Source organism: Macaca fascicularis, chromosome 2 (genome assembly GCF_037993035.2).
Source record: "Macaca fascicularis isolate 582-1 chromosome 2, T2T-MFA8v1.1".
In the NCBI taxonomy this organism is placed as follows: Eukaryota; Metazoa; Chordata; class Mammalia; order Primates; family Cercopithecidae; genus Macaca; species Macaca fascicularis.
In genome coordinates, this window is record NC_088376.1 from 38,018,107 (window position 1) to 38,041,886 (window position 23,780).

At 45.6% G+C, this 23,780-nt stretch overlaps 1 protein-coding gene across 4 annotated transcripts in view; it reads left to right on the plus strand.

The window, feature by feature from the left end:
- The window catches only part of EPHB1 (EPH receptor B1), a 451,907-nt gene that overhangs the window by 320,538 nt on the left and 107,589 nt on the right, over positions 1 to 23,780 (plus strand). For all 4 annotated transcript variants that reach the window (XM_074033728.1, XM_005545827.4, XM_045386941.2 and 1 more), the window contains one exon: positions 10,816 to 11,151. In XM_074033728.1, coding sequence (XP_073889829.1) covers positions 10,816 to 11,151 — 336 coding nt within the window. The remainder of the gene's footprint in view (positions 1 to 10,815; positions 11,152 to 23,780) is intronic.

The following is a 23,780-nucleotide window of genomic DNA, read 5'->3' on the forward strand; positions in this document are numbered from 1 at the left end:
TGAAGAGATGGAAAGGGACTCCTGGGTAACTATACCAGGCAGTCCCTTATGCATATAAAGTACACTAAGGATCACGGAATGCTTTAACCTCTGTTATGCCTTTTGATTCTCCCATAAAGAGGGCAGTGTTCCCTCCAAGTTCCCATAGCACAATGCCTGGCCGTCTCCAGGCTCAGGGGGCGAGATCTCCGCTAGCTTTGTCAGTCAGTGGTTTGTGTAGCTGTTGCACAGGTGCCAGTCTCCTTTGCAGACCTTCAGCTTCTCAGGGTAGACATCAGTGAACTTTTCATAACCCCACATACACAGCACAGCACACAGGAGGGTCTCAGTAAACACAGATGGATTGATCTGTCAAGGATCAGTGAATGATTAGGCTGAGAGAAGATAAGTGACTGCTTAAGGTCACACTTTGGCAAGGCTAAGACTCAGCCCCGGTTTTTTTCTTTGAGTCCAGTGCATCTTTCCTCACTGTAGAAAGCTTTTGAAGCTGCATTTCAGGGGTACGAAAGGGATCTTGAAGGCCATGTTTTTATGACATGACCTATAGTTCTTGATTTGGAGCATTTCCAGGGGATTTTCAGGGGTAGGAGCATATTGTAGCTTTCCTCTCTTTGGCCTCACCTTGGGCCACAGCTAGAAGATTCAACCTTCTATCCCTCTCCCACATGGACAGTAACCTGAGACTGGTCACAAATACCTCCCTACTGAGGTGCACTGCCTCCCAGGATCCAGGGTCCTCAGCCATCCTCTAAGGGCTTCTGCAGCCCCAAGGAAACTTAGACTCTCAGACTTGAGCTCAGGCTAGGTAGAGGGGCTGTCTCTTTTCCCAGAATGTATAACCTACTTTCTTTCTCCCAGACAATTGGCTCCATTGAAGCAGGAGAAACAAGAAGTACTTTCTACAAACATTGGTTTTGGTGAAATGTGTAACACTAGGCTCTTTGATGCTTCTGAAATCCCTCTCAGCAGGGTCCCTCCTTGTTTTGACTAATCATTTCTTCTTATTACTAACTGTTATGATTAGGAAAATTGCCTGAGTACAGGCCCAGTGTTTCCAAGACCCTAATGAGCAACACGTGCAGACTCGCTTAGCATAGTCCTGGAATCATGGTTGTTCTGTTGCCTCAGGGAAGCTGCTGAGATGCCTCAGGGACAGGAGCTTCTTCCTGCCTCCATGAAATCTTCCCCCAGCCCCCAGAAAATGCTTTGCATCACAGCTGTGCTGTACACCATTAGGTGCCTCTACCCCAGGTGGAAGAGTTGTTAAGGATGAGATTTGGAACCTGCCAGCCCTGCACTCAAGTCTTGGTTCCACCAGTGCATGAGTTGGGCAAGTTTCTTTATACTCTGAGCTAGAGTTTTCTCATAAATAAACAGTAGACAGTAGTTCCTACTTCAAAGAGTGTTGGAAAGATAAGATTACATTAAGTAATCCACAAGATACCTAAGACAGTACTTTGCATACAGTATTTATCAATAAAAGAAAATTCAAATTTCCATGTTGACCTCTACTCCTCTTTCAGATGCATGTAGTATCCAAAAGTTCAATTTATCTTTCTTGGTTCCAAAGACAATTCAAGGTCAGGTAGAAATCTGCTCCAGGGAAAGGACCCAAAACTGGTTATTTAGGCAGTGATATGAACAAGTTTCATCAAGTCAGAGCCAGGTCCACAGGAAGGCAATGGGACAGGGAGCCCTTTTGGTCACTTAGAAGGCAAGCACCATGCCCAGCACCAGTGCTGGGCATGCACATCTGTGTGACAAATATGCCTCCGCTAGTGACTGTGTGACCAGAGACAAGACATTCTGCCACTCTGGGCCTTTGTTTTCTTATTTTTAAGATGGGGATAATAATGCCTCATAGAGTTTTCGAGAGAAAATAGTGATATAGTATCTGTAAAAAGACTGTCTGTGCTATTTAGAGATGTTACAAAGTATTCAGAATCTGCCTCTTCTCATCTCCTCTGCTGATGTCACTCTGGCCCAAGCCACCATCACCTCTCCCCTAGATGACTGCTGTGGCCTCCTGATTGCTCTGCCTTCTTCCACCTTTATCCTCTTCTAGCCTGTCCTCCCCAAGGCAGCATAAGTCTAAGCATGCCATTTCTTGCTCAGAGCCCTCTTTACAGTAAAACCTCAGTTACAGTAAAATTCCTGGCAGGCTGAAACCAGGACTTATGAGTCTGCCTCCCCCACTACCTTTCTAATCTTTGTTATGACCCCTCTCCTTTTTGATTATTATATGTCCACCATGCTGCTTCCTTGATCTTCCTCAAAGAAGGAACCAAGTATATTCCCACCTCAGGGCCTTTGCACATGCCAGTACTTTGGGCTGGGGAACACTCCCTCTAGATATTTGCATTGCTTCTGTCTCATCACACTCAGGTCTCTGTCCAGATGGCCTCTGCTCTGAGAGAGCTCCCCACACCACGCTGGCATGCTGTCTCCCCTCCTCCTTCTCTGTGTATCACCAAAGCCATGTTACTGCTGATACTATTCATTTATCTACTTATTGAAATGTTACCTGACTCCTTCACTAGACAATATACTCCATGAGGGCAGTGCCTGCGACATTGTCTTCACATTCATCATTACCATATAACAATGAGTTAAAAATTACAGCTGCCAATAGAGAAGCCATCCTAAGTGACAGGCACTGTTCTAACCCTTCACTTACACTGCTCATTTGGTAGTCCATTACAACACTTCTACAGGTTGCTGTGATCATCATGCAGATTTTACCAGTGAGTACGCTGAGGTTTAGACAGGTTATGCCAAAATCCAGAATTCAACTCAGTTCTGTCTGTGTCTGAAGATCTGTGACTTCCCATCCTTAGTAATTTGCTGCTGGGGTTCATTTAAAACTGATTTCAAAGGTAGTATAAAATTTTCTCTGATAAGGTTGTGCTCACATGGCTGTTAGAAAAAGTAAACCAACATGATTTTCCTGAACTTTAATGCCCTCTCCCCCTTGACCCAGAGAGATATCCTGTACTTTGAGGAGAGGAGCCTCAAAGGATGCCTGAGCTTGCGGTGGGACGGGCATCAACCAACCTTCTAGCCAGCCCCTGCTGCCTTGGACCCTCAGCACAATTCTCTCTCTTGGAGGGACACCTCAGAATTTCAGACACCACTTATTCCATATGGAGCAAAACAATGTCCCATATGTCTGATATTCATTGTCAGCAGACTGCAGACAATTCTTGGTCTATTTTTTTCTAAAGATCCTGAGCCCGTCCAAGCTTCTGGTATTGAGAGGGGGATGTCTTTGGCATCCTTTAAATGACTTACTAGTCTGTCCATTTTGGTGCCGCTACTTTCCACAGGTCCCTGGTAACTTATTCCTGGTTTCCCATATTGCCTCAATAACCTCCTTCCCATGGTAAAACAGGGCAACCCTTGTACCACTGGCCTCTGTTATCGGGGTCTTATTATGATGCCTGACATAGAATCTTTAGAAGCACCCCCACTGTTGGCGAGAGAACTCAGTGAAAGGGACAGGGAACACACAGGCTTATGTCACTCTCCAAGGTCCTGAACCAACATGCAGCACCACATCACAGCCCTTTCCTCTAGGACGCTGGTCATTCTTGTTTGATGTGCTCCTGTTGAGGGAATGATGGAAAAGGAATTACTATCATACTTAGGATGGGCAAGAGAAGGAGAGTAAGAGCTGAACTTAGGCTAGAGAGCATCATAGCCACAAATGGCACTTAGAAAGAATAAAGGTTTGGTGTTGTTTCCTTTTGTTTTGGCATTGTTTTCAAATAACCATTTATCAAGAAGAAAAGACCACTGCATATGAAGTTGAATTCATGTTTATTTGATAATGGTACTACATCGCTGACAGTTGAAACTTTCCCTCTTTTGGCTTATGTTATCCTCCAACCTATCCTGCTTTTAGCCCTGTGTGCCATACTTTGGGCTAGGTATAATAACCAGCCTGACTTGGTTCCCTGCATATTTTGCTCCCATAGAAGACCTCTTCAAACTTCTACAGCCCCCATTTCCCTGTCTGCTTCTGTTTCTTGAATTCTACTTCCCCATAAAATCTCAAAGATCCTTTTACCTTCTCCAGGAAGCCTTCCAGTCACTCAGACATGGTTCATTTAAGTAGCTGTGTCACAATAACCAACAGAGAAAGAAACACTCTGGTAGAATCCTTATTTTGAAAAGTGAATTCTGGACCATGCTACCTTCCCAGCCACTCACACCACACTCCCACCATCCATACGCTTGATATCATTTTCTGGTCACCCTCTCTACCACCTCTTCACCTTCATTTCATATTGAAGAGTGCTAAAGTCGATATTGAAGTACATATTCAATATTGAAGTTCATATTGAAGTACTTTTTCCAAACTACAATCTTGAATCTTCTCAGCCATGGAGAACATTACATTTGTTGCTCTCCTGATAATACCTAGGAGTCTTGAGTATCAAGTGTCCTTCCTGGCTCATTCCCGGACCCCACTGCAATTCTTTCACCTAAAGGGAGAATGAAAAGGGGGCACAGTTTGCTGTGGGAGTAAAGGAAAAGTTTATTTTCCCATAGGTCAGGGGAGGACAATGAATACCAGATACCAAGTTAAAGTCAGGCTACCGCTAGGGAGGCCAGGAAGCAGAGACACAGGTGTGGACAGAAGCCACAAGCCCAGTACCTAATAAGAACTGGACCTATTCTAGAAACACAGCCCCATGCTCAAGGTTAAGGTTCTACCCCTTGGTAGAAGTGCTTGCTGGGGCTATGTGGCCTGGAAGGTGCAGATTGTGGCAGGCAGACTCCAAGGTGTTTCTTTGGACAGGTGCCAGAGATCATCTCTGAATCTATTGATTTGCACTGGTCATGTCTTTTCCCAAACATCTGTAACCCTTTGCATCTGTATCACTTTGATCCTTTACTGTGTGTGTTCACAGTTTCCAGTACTCCTTAGGTATGGACTCCTACGTCAGGTTTCCCCAACATAGATTCCACGACCTCATGGCTTTCACAGTCTTTAGCATAATTCTGAATGAGGGGTCTCTGCTCAAGAAAGGGTGGCTGAATTAGGTCAGTCTTAATTACATGAGCAGGTGAAGGTTCCAGATAATCCAATAATGACAATACAAATACTACTACTACTAATAGCCTGAGATGTTACTCAGTTTCTCTGTGGACCAGCTACAGCTAAACTCTTTAGGCATGTCATCTCATTAAATTCTCTGACTTACCATTTTTCAGATAAGGAGACTGAGACTTAGAAGTTCACTTTCTCAAGGTCAACCAACTAGAGAATATATTTTAACCTGGTCACCGTGAACACTTAGGAGGTTCATCAGTTGGTTTCAGGGGACTAAGAATCCACTCGGAGTCTGAAAACTCATGTGTTCCAACACATGTTCACTTTTCTGGGGGAAAAGCTTTGTTTTATCAGATTCTCTAAGTGGTCATGCACAGAGTAGGGAGGGCCCCACCTCTGGCCTGATGCAGAGGAGCATGATCCCAGCCTGAAGGTGGGGTTTTCCAGGGGAGCGTTTCTCTCAGGTTATAGTTCCAACCTTGTGGACAACCACTATGGTTGCAACCTTCACCAGCACCCAATGGGGATGGATCCCAGGACACAGACCCTGGCTTCAGCAATGCACAATGAGCTATACCCTGCCTGCTTGGCACCTTATACCAGCCTGAAATTTACTACTAAATTCCTGATAAAAGAATTGGCTTTGGGGGCCTACCTGTCTTCAGCAGATTTTCCCTTTGATTACTCAGGAGTGCTCTTATTTCCAGTTTAATGCCTTCAAATAAAATCACCCACTCCCTCCCACACACCCTGTCTCACCATTCTTTAAGAAATTATCTGGCCCAAATCACATTAAGAAGCAGGAGATTCTATCTTAATATGACAACACTTGGGCTGGCCCTGTGGGTCTAGAAGGATCCTGTTTAACCCTTTCTGATCCCAGTGACAACCATCCTCCATGCAGTCTGAGCCAACCTCTCAGGCACATCCTGGAGGACATTGGAGACCCATCTTCATAACTCATGACCCACCACACTCCCTCCTCACCCAAACAGAAAATCACAGCTCAACACTTCTCCCACCCTTTAAAAGGACTGAATTTCCTTAGCCCTTTAAACAGAATGCATTCATCAGAAGTAACCCTGGTAACAGATCAGAGAGGCTTCAAAAAGCCTGTCTGTATGTAATTAAGAAAAATGAGGAAGAGCAGGGAGCTCAGACGGGGAGACCACGGTGCTGAGCCCTGCCACTGCATTCATCGAGGGCTTTTGCTGAAGGAGATGGCAGATTTTCTTTCGCTGTTCTGGCTTCCCTCTCTGCTTCCCCTTGTAATGTTTTTGTTTAGTGGTCTCAATTGGCCTCCTTCCTAGAGATGTTGCTGGGGACCCAGATTCTGGATGAATACTCCCTGCAAGAGTAGGGCTCCAAGCCAAGGAGGCAGTGCCTGGATGGGTAGGGAAGTGGCTTAGCACCTTCCTCCAGGGAGATTTATGCAGGGGGCAAATCTACCCTGGTCAGACTTTCATTTAGGCATGAGGGAGACTGAGCAGTCTACCTGCAGGAATATGCCCATCTCATCAGGATGCTACAGCACAGACATCTGGGGCCATCATCATTTTAACCACCCAGACATGAGACCCTGGTTTGCCAGCCCTGGAGCGGGCCTCATGGGAATAAGAGACAGAGCCCAGCATCGTTAGGAGGCCATCTGAGCCCTGGTGCTTTTTCTTCATAACACTTATTCTTATTTAAAATAATTTCATTTATTTCTCTGTTTCCTTCTAGTCTATTAGTTTTCTCTCACTGGAATATAAGCTCCATAAGAGAAGAAGCTTGCCCATCTTGGTTTTTCTGCCTCTCAAGTGCTGAAAAGAATGCCGGGAGTATTTGTTAAGGGAGTAAATGAGTGAATGAGTAAATAATGAATGGTCATTTTTTTGTGGCCCAGATTCTGGTCACCTCCAGAAATATGCACTGGCACTTGCTTTGTGGGAGGAACAAGACGCACCCCTGCCCTCAAGGAGGCAGGGGAATGATACACTGCAGGGCATGTCTGGCTCTCCTAACCCTCTGAGCCCATTCTCCAGGGAAGGCCCTTAATGTCTGTTTCTGCTCCTTGGAAGGAAAGGATTCCAGATTTATGTACTCCTGTACTCAACAACCATGACCCTCACAAGCCCCTATTCATGCCCCACAGATGCATTTGTTCTGAAAAGCACACATGAATGGGAAGGGGGCAGTGGCTGCTTTATATAAAGACTTTTCCTAATCAACATGAAAAATCCCTTCCCTTGGAAAGGGAGTTGGGGGTTGGGAGGAAACTCACTGCATTTCCTCCTGTTCCTCCTGAGCAGCTGGGAGCAAATGAACAGACATGGAGCAGCATCGACCAGGGTGGGTCTTCCTAGCTCTCAGGGAGGCCACTAGATCAGAGACTGGGCAAAATTCTCCATCCAGCTCTTCATTTGCCACCTTTGCCTCACCAAAGCCTCTGCCTCTTAGAGTAACAAGCAGTGGGTCACAACTGATTACTGCTGCTGCTTCAAGGCCTCTCCAAAGCCCCTCCATCCACCTACAGCAGGGCATCCTGTCTTATGCTGGAGAGGGGCATATGTGGGGAACCTTTTTCTATGCACACTGAGCAAAGGTAGAAAACCAGGTTGGAGGGCAAAGTGCTGTCTGGGGATAGGAATCACAGAAACAGACCAGACAGCAGCCCCTGCCTACCAGGAGGCTACAGTGTGGTGAGGATGACAAAGAGAAGGAGACTATCACAATGCAGTGATGGAGCCTCACTTAGGCACCTGGAAATGAGCTATGGAAGCCCAGATGGGGAGAGCATGACTGCTGGACCTCAGGAAAGGGTCCTAGTGGAATGGGTGCTAGACCTTGAAGAGTAGGCAGGAGTTCATCAAGTTGATACAGAGGGAAAAGAACTTGAGACAGAGGGAAGAACATTGTGTTGAGGCTCAGAGGTAAGAAGAGAGTTTAGTGTGCACAGGAAATTTCGGGAACATTTCTACTAGCCAGAATACGAGGGGTGAAGGTCAACTGCCAGGGATGAGATCAAGAACAGCAAGATCCCACGGGGACTTGAATGGCATGGAAAGGAGGGCAAGCATTTTGGATAATCAGGAAGCAGGGGGGGAATTGTGCGGAACGCTATGACTCCATGTGCAATTTAGAACTCACACTCTGGCAGAAGAGACTGTATCAGAGAGATGCAGAAGCAATGTTGGAGAATGAATTAGGAGGCTTTTGCAGTAGGGTAGGAAAAATGATAAGGCCAAGAATTCTGAGGCCATGGGGATGAGAGGAAGGGACATATCTAAGGAAAAGTAGTGGAAGATGGACAGATTGTGCTAATAGTCCCTATGTTAGGGGATGCAGAACATGTGGCTCCCAGAGCCTGACTGGTGACTACAGCGATTTTAAGGAAGGTAAGGATTGAATTGTGTTCCATGGATTTGTCACATAGAAAGCCAAAGAAAAAGCAGTCATAGCAGAGAAGTGGGGAAGTAACCAGGCTTCAGTTGGCTGAGCAGGGAGAGAAGAAAGACAGTAAGTGTAGGATCTTGTTTGGAAAAGCTTGGCTCAGCCAAGAGTAAAGAAGAGAGGGTGTGCAGTTTAGAGAGATGCCAGGTGATGATGTTTTGGTTTGAAAATGGCAAAGACTTGTATGAGTTTACATTGAGAAGCTGGAGTCAGTGGGGAGAGTGTAGCCAAAGCTCAAAGGAAAGAGGAGATAATTGAACGAGGAAAGTCTCAATGGGTGAGAGGGATGGATGGTCACTCTCTTGGTCAGTGCCTGCTTCCCCCTTCACCCAAGGCTGCCTTCTGAGTGATAGCCTAGGATGTCCCAAGGATGCATTGAGATAAAAAGATTCACCCCACACCTAGTATAAAGCAAGCACTCAGTGAATGTCTTTATTTTGAGATGAGAAACAGGGGCCCGTGGGTGAGTGTAGGCTCTCTGCTATAAAAGTGAGACTAACAAGAGTGGCGTTGACTGCTGAGAGCTTATGGTCTGTGTCCCTTCAGTCAGAAGCAAACAGACATATCTAAGACAGGCAGTGACCAATGTGGATGGTAATGAATTGTGCACTATGGGGCAAGGTTGGCCCAGCCCTGTAAGAGCCTACGTGGGACAGTACTGACTACCTTCCCAGCACTAGCTATGTGATTATTTGAAAAGAGATAGATGTTTATTCCTGGGCAGATGGGTGGGGAATTCTTGAATGCTGTTTGCAAGACTTCAGTAAAAATGCTTCATGAATTCTGCCCTGTCACAAGCGTGCATGAACGCTGTGCTTTAGTTCAGGCCTAATGGGCTTTATATGGTACAGTACTGATTTTCTTTCATGTTTTAATAGAACCTGATTTAATATTTGCTTTCTGCTCTAGCTGCTTGCTGTTGACTGATTCAACACAGAATCCTTCCCTGGTGCCCCCCGACCTTGTTGTTATTCCCTCATTTTGTGTGTTGGCATTTGATTCCTGTCTCCAGCATGAACCACTTTACACATGTCTTCGTTCAGCTGGTGACAGTCACGTGCATGAATTCTGAATGCATTACTATCCGAAGCGGCTGCTCCAGCAGACCTGCCATTCGAAAGGGGGGCTTCCGGGCAGGATTCATTTTTATCGGTTAGACACTGAGGAGATGCAAGGCTCAGACTTGGGAACCTGAGGCTATGATCTGTTCTGGTTTTGGGCAACAGATTCTCCAACTTAATCTCAAAAATGCCCAGCATTGTGACCATTAATTCAGCAATATTTTGGTCTTCTATGAAGCACCAGGATTTCCACAGTTTTGCAACAGGGCATTTCAATTTTCGCCAGATTGTGTAAAGTGGCCATAAACAGAGCTTTCCAGAGGAAGGAGGCTGCCCTCTGTGAGTCCCAGCGACCCTATCTGGTTTGTAAGAGAAGGTCTGTTCAGAGCAGGGCTATAGTTGAGAACGTGAGCTTTGGAATCAGGCAGGTATGGTCTTTCACACCGGCTTCAGTTCTTACAGACCTATGCAATCTACAGCCAGCCTCCTTTCTAAGTTTTACTTCCCCTTTCTATTAAACTGAGATAATTAGTGTATCTTCCTGGTAGGGGTCTTGTGGGGGAATAAACGAGGTAATGTATATAAAGCAGCAAGCAGAACGTCTAAACACACTCATGTTTTCTTATGTCATGGGGCCCAAAGTGACTACATGGACCTCTCCCACCCAATTCTGCTTCTTGTCTCATGTGTCAAAGTTGGTGCAATGTAAATATGCATTTATTCAGGTGCTCTGGAAGCCTGTCCTACAGAGATGCATCCCTGCTACCACGCACACACCACATAGATCCTAAATTGTGTGAGATTTTGTGCAGAATTTCAGAATATGTTAGGGCTTTTGGAGGGGCCACTCATATCCCTCTACCATTGAGTTCTGCACCAATTAAGATTAGACAAAGAATCCGGTAAATGTTCAATATATATACATTTTATTAATCCTAAACCTGGTTGGAGGATGCGGCTTGATCCTGAGAACAAAAGGCCTTAAACCCAGGTCCTGGAACCTTCTTTCCCTTGGCACATGTGATTGAAAGAAGAAAAGCCTCAGTGAAGATGATTGAAATGGGAGCTAGGGACACGGTGTCATCTCTGTTCACCTATTATTTTTTCAAAATGAATAGGAGCATAGACATTTGGGGTTGAGGAAGGAGTGGGAGGCGAGCGCACTGATGAGGATGGGAATGCACCAGAGGCAGACAAGAGAGATGCTGGACAAGGAAGCTTATGTCTGGCCTCACTGGACCCTTCTTTGTCTCCCTGCAGGTGTCCCATCAGGTCCCCGCAATGTTATCTCCATCGTCAATGAGACATCCATCATTCTGGAGTGGCACCCTCCAAGGGAGACAGGTGGGCGGGATGATGTGACCTACAACATCATCTGCAAAAAGTGCCGGGCAGACCGCCGGAGCTGCTCCCGCTGTGACGACAATGTGGAGTTTGTGCCCAGGCAGCTGGGCCTGACTGAGTGTCGTGTCTCCATCAGCAGCCTGTGGGCTCACACCCCCTACACCTTTGACATCCAGGCCATCAATGGAGTCTCCAGCAAGAGTCCCTTTCCCCCACAGCATGTCTCTGTCAACATCACCACAAACCAAGCCGGTAAGTCTGGAGGCTTCTGTGCTCCTGTGTGGATGTGTGGCTGGCTCTTTGTCTCTAGGCAGGGACACAGCTGCAGACACACCCATCCTGCCAGTGTGCTGTCAGGCCTCTGTCCAGGAGTGAACGTGTCAGGTGATGGGCATTTGTGATCACATGGAGAAGGCAGGTGTAGTGTTGCGCTTCTGAGAATGAGCTGCAGACTAGGGGATTTTCTTGTGCCCAGCACAAAAGCAAAGAGGTGTATCCAAGCCGGAATAGGACCTAGTGCTCTTCATCCAGCCTGAGCTCAACAAATCCTGTTGGAAAGATGGATGAAGAGATGGACAGACAGGTGTGTGAGTGGACAAACAGAGGATTGTGTAAATGGATGGACAGATGGACAGAGGGGTGGGTAGGTGGACGGATGGACAGACAGATGGTGAGTGAGTGGAGGCACTGAAAGGCTTTGAGAACAGGACCACCAATGATGCTTTATGGAAACCCAATGACAGAAATTTTCCAGAAATCATATGATAAAATCAATATTGCCTTCATTTTCCAATTAAACCTATGTAGTTCAAAAGTGTATTCTCCTTTATAGCTTGCTCTGATTAATGATATGCTGCTATTGAGACCTCAGATAGATGGCAATAGATTGCTTCCAATAACGAGCACATCCTCTGGCACAGCTCAGAACACATTTTCTTTTTCTTTATTTCTGAATCTTGCACTCTTCTGATCTTTTCTCCTCATTACTTTTCACAGCTCTTGCAAGAATCTGTTTATTTTTTTATCAATTTAACCAGTCCATTCATGCACTTATTTATTCATTCATCATTAAGAGATAGTCATTTAGCATGTACTGTGTGCCACGCTGTGGATTAGACACAGTGAAGGATGCAGTGATACTTGGACACTATTGTTCCTCTCATGAAACTCATTAACTGACGAATTTAGAGGATATAGATACAAAGCACAAAGCTGCAAGGTAAAATGCTGTACGCATGCAGTAAATACCAAGGGAGTTAGAGAAAAATGAGCAATCTCCCTCCCGGGGTTACTGTGCAAGGCTGCAGAGGGGAAGTGAACATCACGTGTACAGGCAATGAGGGTCATAGGCAGTGGACCGTGATGTTATTTGGAATTATAGATTTTTTTTCTCAATTAACAAATTCTAAAAGGACAGCTTGTTAGTAGAATAGCAGGAGCCAAGCATCTATCTCGGCTCTCTCTTCCTCTGTGTATCTGCGCCTCCCTGACCTTCTCTTTTCTACTCTGTCCTTTCCTACTCACCTCCCCACCCTCAGACTCATTCTGCTTCTTTTAAAACCAGGCATCTTAGGCATCTTTGATGGCAGATGAATCTTGAGTTTAAGCTGTCAGAACTGAGAAGAAAAAAGGTGTCGTAGGAGAGCGTGTCTGTCCAGATGGCTGCGTTGTTGCTCTGTGCGTGTGTGTGTGTGTGTGTGTGTGTGTGTGTGTGTGTGTGTGTTCATGTGGTGTGTTTGTATGTATGTGTATGGTCACGTGTTTACATGCATACGCATGTAGTGAGAAAATAAGAGTGGAAGTGTAGAAGCCTCCAGCTGGTGACCACAGTGTTGGTGCCGTGAGACAAAGGTTGTGACATTTTGTCTTACCCAAAGAAAGGAGAATGGTAATTTCTGCATTATGTTAAGCATGTAACATGGGCAGCCTTTGTTAGCAGTATTTCCCTTGAAGAGTTTAGGCAGAAAACTGGCTGAAATATTTTAGTGTCCCAGCTTCTGGGAATGACAATCTTGCCAGGCTGTCATGTTACACTGGGCTTGGCTGTCTTTTCTCTCTCTCTAAGCATGTGCGAACAAACCTGCCACTTATATCGGTTTGCTTTTATTTCTGCCCTCCCTTCTCTTACCCTGCTATTCCCGAACCTGCCCATCTGCTTGTCTTGCCATCTGCACCTTCCTAGACTGCAGTGGAGCTGGGGGACCAAGGCTCTTGCAAGGGGCCCTGCATTACCAACATGTAAAATATTCATTTTTATCCTCACCCTTTTGCTCCTCCATGAGCACACTTCTCATGTGCTTTGTTCTCCCTCTGGCAGGCCCTTTAATCTTAATTATCCCTGATTTTGTAGTCCTAGCCTCCATTATCACCTTCCAATCTATGATTCCTGTTTGGTCACTCTGGAATTCTGGTGTCAGAGAGTTTACACTCACTGAGAGAAGGATCCAATTGCTTCTTGGGAGCACATGGTTATTGCAAAACAAATATCAAGTTGACCAGTAGTTCCTAATCTATGGGCTGTGGACTGAGGAACAGGCTGCCATTGCACTGATTTGATGAATCTATGTGTAAATACAAATTATTTTCAACCAACAGATAGTATTTTTTTAAAGATGAGAACCATCAAATAAACATTCAAACCTGAACTTCTGTGAGAACAGTTTAGAACCATGAATAGAAGCTATGTATTTTACCAGAGGTGGAAGAGAGACTAAAAAGTAGGCATCATAAAAACTCTAATGACTCAGATCCATGAAAGGCTGAGGTGGGTGGACCCATGTGTTACCAATAGGTCCTGACATGTCTAACCTTCCCAGAATACCCCTGAGCTGGTTCACTCTGGGTCAGATCTAGCTCGGTCTTCCTCCCCTGGCTTCATTGTATGGTATGACCCCTCTTTGTACCTGTGGCCACCTGTCCTACTGTTTGGGTCATTAGTAGCTAGATGGAAGGCAAAGAATTTGACCAAGAGGAGTCCTGGGATCAATCATTAAGTCAACCTGTGTTTATTGAATGCATACTCTATGTTTGGAACTGCCCAAACTGTGAAGTGGCTTTGGACTACTGAGTGGGTCCGGATTGAGAAATAGATGAGTAATAATGATTATAGTTGACACCTCCTGTTTGTGTTTCTTTTGAGTTCACAAAGAATTTTGGAATTATGTGGACTCATTTAATCCTCGTAATTACACAATGACTTGGGGATTATTGTTCCTATTTTTCTGATAAGAAAGCAGAGACTTAAAGGGATTTGGAGAGTCTAGGATTAGAAAGAGATCAACAGGATGTCCCTTGTCTGTGTCTACCTTATGGTGTTCTGTCCTAAAAGTGGGCAGTGCCTCTGGGCCCCCCATTTCATAGTCTCCAACAATAGGCTCTTCTTGATTCCAAGAGATGAGATCTAAGAAGAGACCTTGGAGATTTTTGCTATCATTTGTTTTTGGTCATTGGGCACATGGTAGATACAGTTTTTCACTCGGAGACAAGCTTGTCTGTTGAGTTCTGAGATTCAGAGAGCCTTCATCTTCTCCCATCATGACCCCAGTTGTGTCTATAGTCATAACTATTCAAGGACCAGGTATCACTTGAAGAGTTTCAGGACTGGATCCTTACCCAGTCCAAAGGCAGTGGCAGAGAACTGACATCTTTGAGCACCTCCAATGTGCCAACCCCTACCACATGTTTTTTTGTTTTTGTTTTTGTTCTTTTTATAGAGAAGGTGGGTCAGATGAAGAAACTTAGGTCAGAGCAGTTTTGAATTTGCTCAGCATCTCACAGCCAACAAATGATTCTGAGAAACATCATTTGCACCTCCCTAGGCTACAGATATTTCTGAGAAACATCATTTCTTGGCTGTGAGATGGTTTGTGGCCGTTTTATCCTCAGACTGATGAAAAATCACATTGTAGTGGACTGTGTAAGTCATAAGCTCTCTCTAAGCTGTTGCCACATTGCTAGGCCACTTTAGCTGTCAAAAAAATGTCCATCATCTTTGGTCAGGATTGGTCATGAATTATGCAAGCTCAAATTTACGTGAGGTCTTCAGGGATACAGCCTTGCACTGAATACAGCTGCCATGAGTTTAAAATAGACCAGATCAGGTGCAACTCTCTCTGTTCCAGTGGCCAAGTGATCTGCAGAGAGATTGTTATCACCACTAACTCCTGCAGTCACTCTCTGGCATCTGGCTCCAGATTCAGACTGATGGCCGGATCATCTGGCTGTCAGAGAGAATTAAGTGAATGACAAACTTTACTTCTCTCTTCTGCCAAATAGACTTGGAGTGTCAAAGTTGGAAAAGAAGACCTCAGAGGAAATCTTGGGGGTATAAAAGATGAATCCGACCAGCACATGAACTTGGGACCATCTAAGCCAAAGAGAACAAACTCAAAGACCCCTAAGGCCAGGCAGGTAATGGAGAGGAGCAAAGCGGGGCCAGGTACAAGGCAATAGGGAGTGGTGGGGACTTCAGGGAACTAAAAAACAGAGAGGCAGCCATTGTTCAGCTCCAGCAAGAGTTGCCATGCCCAGCACTGCCTGATTTTATAAGCTGAAAATCCAGATTTAAAATGTTGACAACTGATTAGAAAATTTTAAAGCACTTGAGAGCCAAACAAATCCAATTCTGGATTTAGCCTGTTGGCGATGGTTTGTAACCTCTGATTCAGAGGGTGAATCTGATTAACCCAAGTCTTACTGCCGAGCATGCTCTGTTTTCCATTCTCATTCCACCGTGGGGCAGTCATCTTCCTCACCTCTGGGCTCATGGTGGCAGAGTGCAGTGGGGTATTCCTGGGCTTTCTTTCCCTCTCTGCTCCTCACATGAATCATGCAAGTTCATTGAACTGGCAAGATCCCTCATTTCTCACCTATAAAATATGAGTCATGATACCTGCTTCCTAGTACTATAGTGACAAGCAAATGAGACAGCAGATAGAAAATCACTCTGTAAACTATGCTATGGACTGAGAGATTAGCATCATTTCTGGGAATATGTCTTGAGCTAGAGGGCAATTTGCTGTACTTTTTCTCCCTAGACTGTTTCCTTCCAAGGCTTCACAGTTTCTTTGTTTGGGACTGATGTTATCTGTATCAGATACATAACAGATATTGGTTTCTCCATTCTGTGCTGGGAGGAATAGGCACCAGAAACGAGAGTGACAAAGTCTGTATCCCAATGAGCTAATGATGAGGAAGGAACTGGAGCCCAGAACCTGGATACCTGCCACTGGATGATTCTGATGTTCAGAGGAGGCTGTCTATCTTTTCTCATTGTGTATTTGAAGAAGCAACAATTTCCCCCTTACTTGCATGATCCTATCAGCACAATTTATATTTGACATTTATATTATATGCAGTTCATGTATGGCCTGCATGCCACTTCCATGTGGAATACTATTCATCATGCCCACAACACAGACACAACCCATTACTTACTTTCTTTAAAAAAAATGCTACACTATTTCTATTAATAGTTACAAGCCCATATAGTTTGTCCATTTTTAAGACACTTTTGAAGTTCTTAGACAGTTAAAGTCACTCGAATACACTAATTTTCTTACAAAAGAATTACCTAGCCCATCAACTCCTCTGAATACATCACCTAATTTGCATTATTCCTTGGTTAAATATAGTATTTGCATGCATAAAGAGTAATCTTTGAATATGAAAAGGAATTTTATGATATTGCAATGTATTGAGCTCTTTGGAGGAAAGATATTATGTAAATCTCAAAATTAAATATTAAAACAATATTACACTGCTGCCTGTAAAAATGTAGAGTGTTAAGATCCATATGCTAAAGCCAGTTCATTTTTAAGGGCTGTGCTCATTGGAAATTAGCAGGCAAAATTTGCTCCAATGCAGAGAAAAAATTGAGTGAGAATTTTAAAGACTAGAAGGACTTGAAAGAAAACTTTCATTGAAGTTAATAAAGAAAAGTTAAAAAAAAACTTAAGCAAATAAAATTTTCACTGTTCTTAATTCAATTTCTTAGTTCGTTTCGTTGCTTTCTTCTCATTGTTAATTCTAGAAAAGGTTGTTTTTATTGTTTCTTAAGCTCTGGCATTGAGAAGGAACTTCCAGTTGGCCTCAGAAGGGCCCTGGCCATTTGCAAACAATGATGTGTTCTCCATTGAGCTCAGAGGGTCGGCAGATGGCACTGCCCCTGACCAATGTCCTGACTTCTATCCTTGGCAACCTTGGGGTCCTCCACCAGATGGTGAGCTGTGTGGAGAATCACACTTTCTCACCTACCACCAGTTTCCTGAGGGAACGGCCGCACAATGCCAGGCACAGAGAGCCTTGATTAATATTTGCCAGATGGCTTCAGTCCCCACAGATGAGCATTAGTATGTAAGTGTTTGGCTGGGGAGTGGTGATGAGAATGTGTCCTGGTGACCCACAGGTAACATCGTAAGATAGCCTCCCAGATGAGTCAGGTAATCTGGAGTCTTCCTCTGCTGTGACTCCTTGCAGCAAGACTTAGGGAATGTTGCTTAGGATGATGCTACAAGCCCTGATCCACTCAGAGGAACACAGAGAGACTCAACCACTCTCAAAGGGATTGGTTTGTTTGGGTACTTTAACTTTGGAAATGTATTCATTCACTTAACACATTCTTTATGACTGCTTACCAAGTACTGCTTGCAAGTACTGGCTCAAGGGTACTGCTTCTTAGGGTCTCTCATTCATTCGCCTACTTGTCGAATATTTTCAAGGCCTTTCTGCATGCCATATACTGCTGTAAACACTGGGAACACAGCAGCACACATAACAGACAAAAATCTGTGCCTTTGTGGAGCTTGCATTCTAGTCAACAGCACTCACTGAGACTGGGATCAGAGGCCCAGAAAAGTCACAAAGTAAGCAGGTGACTGAATTGGGAAGTGACTTGATGGGGTGCAGGACCCTCAGCTGGGATCTTGGTACCACCCTCTTCTGTGGTGCCCACTCTTACATTCCAAAAGTTAGGATGGAACTACATGTTATTGCCAGAGGGCATTTCAGTTGGTGGTGGATGTAGCTATACAGTGACAGTGTGTTGGATGGGATATTTTATTGTTCAACAGACCAAGTTGAATGAACTCCTTGTGGGTGGATGTCACACGCTGGGCCACACAGTGGTTGGGTATGAGAATTCTTCTTTCCAGGTCATGAGCAGTGACTTGTGATGCTGCTAACAGCTCCAGAACTGCCTTCACTCTGCCAGGATTACCAGAGTGCCCACAGGACTCAGGGACCTATTTGCTTGTTTACTCCATCTTGGGCCAGGCACTCCAAGTATATAGCTTCAGAAGTAAAAATGGCTACTGACAATGAGACTGGAGGAAATTTCTTACTCTGTAAGGATCTTATATCCACATGAGATTGTTATAACCCTTATTGGAGAGGGGACACCAGTTGGATTATGAGATAGTTGTGGTTCACCTTGTGAACTATCTCATAAAGAGGTATCTCATAAAGAGGCAAAGAGGATGGGAAGGAAGAGGATCCAGGGGATCCATCCACTCCATGCTCCTGTGGCAAGTCAACTCCATGAGCTAACTGGCATCTCCAGGAGAGAAAGTCCTGTATCCATCCTGTTGACTATTGTGTCCAGATAGGTGTCTAGTTGGGTGCCTGAAATATAGAAAGCAATCAATAAATGTTCATTGAATGAACTAATAACTTGTTAAATAAATACATGCATGAGTGCTTCAGTCTTTCTTAAAGTAATCTCAGGCATCAGCAAATGGTGCAGCTTTAGCTGTCTCTGTGATCTTTCCTTTATCAGGCATCTTTGGGTGGGGAGCTGTGATTGCAGTTTCCCCCTATATTCTCCTAGATGTTGGTAAGACCTGAGGCTTCCTGTGTGCACTGCATCCCCAAACCATAACCATGGCTCTGTAGGAGCTGCTCTTCTACGACCTGGCCTGTCCCACCTCCCCCACTGGCAGGGTCCCAGCTGCTTGAGCAAATGCAGGGAGGGTGGTTAGGATGGCATCCCAGCACTGTTGTCTGTCCCCCTGCATGCCAGTCCCGCGCCTATCATTTTCACAGTACCATCCATGTTAAACAGGCAGGAGCACCAGGGGTTTCTGAATGCAGCAATTAACAAAACAGTAATCAAGCTAAGTGTTTAATTTCAGAAAATTAACATCTTCTCTGAGCGGATGTGAAAGATGGAGGAAAAAGGCACATTGAATGTTCTGGGTAAATAAAGGCAACGCTGGACCACAATTATTTTTCAGTGCAAGGGAGACTCTTTGCCAATCCCTCAGGCCTCGGGATCAGTTTCCTTCTGACAGCCAAACTGCAGGAAAGCCTTAGCTGTAGAATTGAGCCCTAGGATTTTAAAGTGTGTGTGTTTCTTTCTTTCTTTCTTTTTTCTTTTTTCTTTTTTGACAGTAGAGCAAATGCTTTCACCATTTAGAAGAGCTTGGGGGAACAAGAGCCCAGTCATGCCCCCTAGGAGTGCATCTGCCCTGTACAAACTCCCAATGTGATGTATGTTGCCCTTCTCTGAATTGTACTTGTTAAAGGGACAGTATGGTGATTTCTTGGATGTGCATTAGTTGTTTATGTGCTTAGGCTCTATTTCTCCTGGCAGACTGAGGGCTCCCAAGGGAAAAGGCCATGTCTTTCTCCTCCCAGTAGACCCTGCCCCTCAGCAATGTGTCGTCTGCTATAAGGTGTCCTGGCTGACCTTATACCATGTCACACTCTGGTGCTGCCTCCTAAACCAGTGGGCTGGGTTTTGTTTGCAGGAAGAGGCTTGCGTGTAGGGAGGGAAGCTTGCTAGGAGGTGGGTGCGCAGGGGACTGGGTCCCTAGAAGCAGAGTGAGGTCCTGCTACCATCTGTTTCCTCATCTGATGGCCTGGATGGGAGTGAGTGCCTGGGATAGAAGACTGGAAGAGCAAGAAAAGTGGCTTTGCGTGAGGGATGCTATGAAGTTTGAGGCACAGAGAGGCAGTCTTGAGACTATGTGATGAGGTACCATCAGTAACCATGGAGGCAGGGCTCTCAGAGGGGCACTGAGCCTGGCACTGCCCCAGGAAGCACTGAAAACCACGTTCCCACAGGACCGCAGGTCCTTGGGGGAGGGGGTTGCCTGGCCATCTGGCTTAATAAGCAATGTTCCTTGAGGGGTCTCACAGGCAGCTGACATGGAGAACAAAGAAAGCAAAGCAGGAGAATAAGAGTATAGTTTGCGAGTGCAGAGGAGACATCCCCAGTGTCTCCCAGAAGTATTCAGGGACTGCATCAACAGAAAACAGATTTTGGTTCTGCACATGCATAATTTGTGGAGAGTTTGAGTACTGAAATCAGGATATTACTTATGCAGTTGGATATTCAGGCTTCTATTTTCTCTGGAAGGTGGGAAATAAGATTGGTTGCTGAGAGTGAAGGGGAAAGCATTGGGGTTGAAGGTTTGAGGAGAATGGAAAAAGCTTGGCAGTGCTATTGAAGAGAATGGGAAATGGAACTATTCAGGTAAATTCAATATTTCTGGAAAGTACTGAGAGCTCATTTGAAGTTGGTGATCACATGTTTAGAAAGCCACCTCTTTTTCCTCTTGTATGGCTTTCTCAGCAGTATATGGCTCCTGGACAGCAGGCCCTACTGGAAACATCACAAATATATCTCTGGTTGAGCTTTGACAGTCATATGCTCTGAAAAGATAAAGGCAACGTATGCCTAAGGGTTTGGGGAGTATTGTGGATTATGTTATTGCAAAGATGGAGCCTAAGATGGATAATAATGGATATGAATAAAGGAGAAGGCTGATGCATTTGGTGGAAGTAAATGCCAAGAGGCCAGATGGGGCCAAAAAGAGTTGCAGTGGGCTCATCTGAGGTGGTGAGGAAGCAGAATATTTAGACTTGTGATTTTGCAGATTGAGTGACTTTAGGCAAAGCAGAGTCTAAGTGTGCCATGGGAATTGGCAGGCATGGAAGAGCTGCAGAGGCCAGGGAACTGAGATTATATTGTTTAAGTGAACATTGAAGTCACACACAGGAGGGCAAGGCTCAGGGCAGAGAGGAAGACAAAGACAGAAGCTCATGCCTCCAATGAATGGGGGTGTGATGGTGGGAGGGAGTATATGGTGGTCCCAAGACCTGGAGAGTGGTGGTCTAGCCAAATGGCATTTTTGGGAAGGGTGCAGGAGATGGCGATTGATGGTGTGAAACAGACAGTCAGGAGCAAGGATGACAAACCCCACTTCCTGACCCTGCGGTGTGCTGGATGCAAAATGATAAACTGTCACCAGTTGAGAGGGCTGCAAGGCAAAGGTGTCCTCGAGGGACAGCTGCTCTTCCTTAATGCAGACATGGAGTGAAGGCTCTGAGGGAAGGTGGTGGGTACAAGGGAGTTTCCTGATTTGTAAGTGGAGGACCCAGGGTAGGGGTGTGCTCAGTCATCAGAGGAAAGTCAGAATCAAGGAGAAGAGACCCAGGAACTCCATGGGGTTGGTGATGTCCAGAAAGGGGCTAGAGTGGGCATGGCAGGATGGAAGCTGGCCTGTGGAGCCTGGTGGGCTGCTCTGAGGAGGAGGGGCTCTGGACCTTCAAGCCAGAAGACTCAGACCTCCAGGCCTGGAGGAGGATGGTCACAGTGACTGCAGGTGCAGCTCCCCTGCCCAGCGTTGGTGGCAGTGATGTCAGCCTTAGGGTGGTAGTGGTAGGTCCTCCAGCTGCATTGGGGATTCAGCTGAATGTGTGAGGGTGAGAGCCAGATGTAACAGGGGCACACAACCTGTGATGGGGTATCTCCTGTGGCCTCTCCACTGGTAGTGTTTGGAGTGGACTGCCGTTCATGACCAATCATTAAACAGACCAAAGCTGCCAGTGCTCTGCTCTTGCCCCACACCTGGGAAAGGCTGGCAGACCTGAGGGGAGGCAGAGCCCTGTGACATGCCCCAGCTGACATGTGAGTACCGATGGTTGTGTCCTCAGCAGCCGTCAACAGTGCTTAGATGCCTGCCTGAAGAGTATCCTGCTCCACACACACCTCCACAGCCTCCCACAGTTGCAGGGTCACAGAGTGCAGGTTTGCTATAGTTTTCACATAAATAGCACCTTCTAAGGCACCTTTTGATTCCCACGGCAGGGAGGAGGAGCTGTGGGAAAATGCCAGGTTGCAGCGACCCAGGAGGCAGAGGCACCACCAGGAACACACTGCAGCCTGCCTCCTCCTCCAGGCACAGGGCTCTGCACACTTCCACCATGGGTGGGGACCCCTGATCTCCCTGAGGGCACAAGGGGTCCCAGAAGGCAGTGCCCATCCATTAGTGATGCTGGTGTAACTCAATGTCCCCCACCCCTATGCCTGGCCTCCTCAAGGCTCTGGAAATGCAGAGTGCATGAGTTGTGAGGAGGGAGCCCTACACTGGTCTCAGGGAAAGGAGTCCCTGCTGTTTCTGGCTCTGCACTAACCTTCTGCGGACTTGGGGATGTCATTTTCCCCTCTCTCATCTTCATTGCTCTAATCTATAAATTGTAAGAGCTGACCAAAACTGAATGGTCTCAGATGCCCCGTCAAAGTTTAACATTCTGATTTCTAGGTTTCTAGACAAGCAGTTCTCAAACTTGAGCATGTGTCAGACTCCTGTGAAAGACTTGTTAAAACACAGATTGCTGGGCCCACACCCAGAGTTTCTGATTCACTGAGTCTAGGATGTTGCTCTGGAGTCTGCCTATCTTACCAGTTCCCAGATGAGGCTGATCTGGGACTACATTTTGAGAACTTACAGAGTCAGATGTATGATCCCAATAAAGAACGGCACCCCGCCCCCAAACACGTACACATCAAAAGCAATATCATAAATGAGGGCCGCTGCTATAAACCCACATTCCCAGATCAGCCACCAACCCTTAACCCCCACCTGTCACTCCCCCATTCCCCTTTGGCATGGAACCGAAAAACCCTCAGTGGATGGACCAGTGAAAGAGGAGCCTGTGGCTCCCTGCCTTGGGGGTGTGAGACTGAAGGCCAGGCCTGAAGCCCTCATTTATTATCCCATTCACATCTCAAATTCAGCCAGAATTCTAGAACAGCACGGAGCAGGGTACACACCTAAGGAAGTCCTCTTTCCCCAGGTGACTCCCGGGGTAGGGAGGAAGATAGGAAGCGAATGTCAGAGACATCTCAAGGCAAAGCCCAGAGTAAAAGCAAACAAGAAACCAATGTCCACAATAGGGGAAAACAATGAGAAGAATAATTAATTCTGCTTTTGTATTTATACCCAGTCTCCGAGTTAATTGCTTATTTGTTTAATCTACTTTGACCAGAAGTGTTACTGCACCAAAAATATTTAATGAGTCAGGTCTTCTAACGTAAAATTCAAGCACATTTGTGCAATGGAATGAGTTTTCATCTACAGTGGGAGAACCAGTTATCTAAGCAGGACCTTTTCAGCAAAGTTACCTCCTAGAATAGAAATGTCAGAGCAAACACAGTTCATCTGTATTGCAAATTGTTCTTCTTTGGTCATGAGTACTAGAGGGCCGGAAGTCTTTAGCTGATATTTAAATACGAACTTTGGTTTTTGGATATGCGATGTGTTTCGTATATTAAAAAAAAAAAAAAAAAGATGGCCAGCCAGCCCAATCCTTCATTCCCAACCCCGTCACTCATAGCTTCTAGGATCTCACAGAATTCCCTCGAGGGGACATCTGGAGACTGCTCAGCATTGTTTGGGTCTCTCTATAAACCTTACAGAGTCTGGGTTGGGGAGATAGAAAATGGACTGACTTCAAGGCCCTAGCAGCTCTGATTCACCCAGAGCAGCTCTGAATTGTTCTGTTTCACATTTTATGCTTCAGGGAGAACTTTGTTTGGAGAAAGGATTTCACAGCTTTAAAAAATAGAAAACCGCCAATGTTAGGGTCACATTACA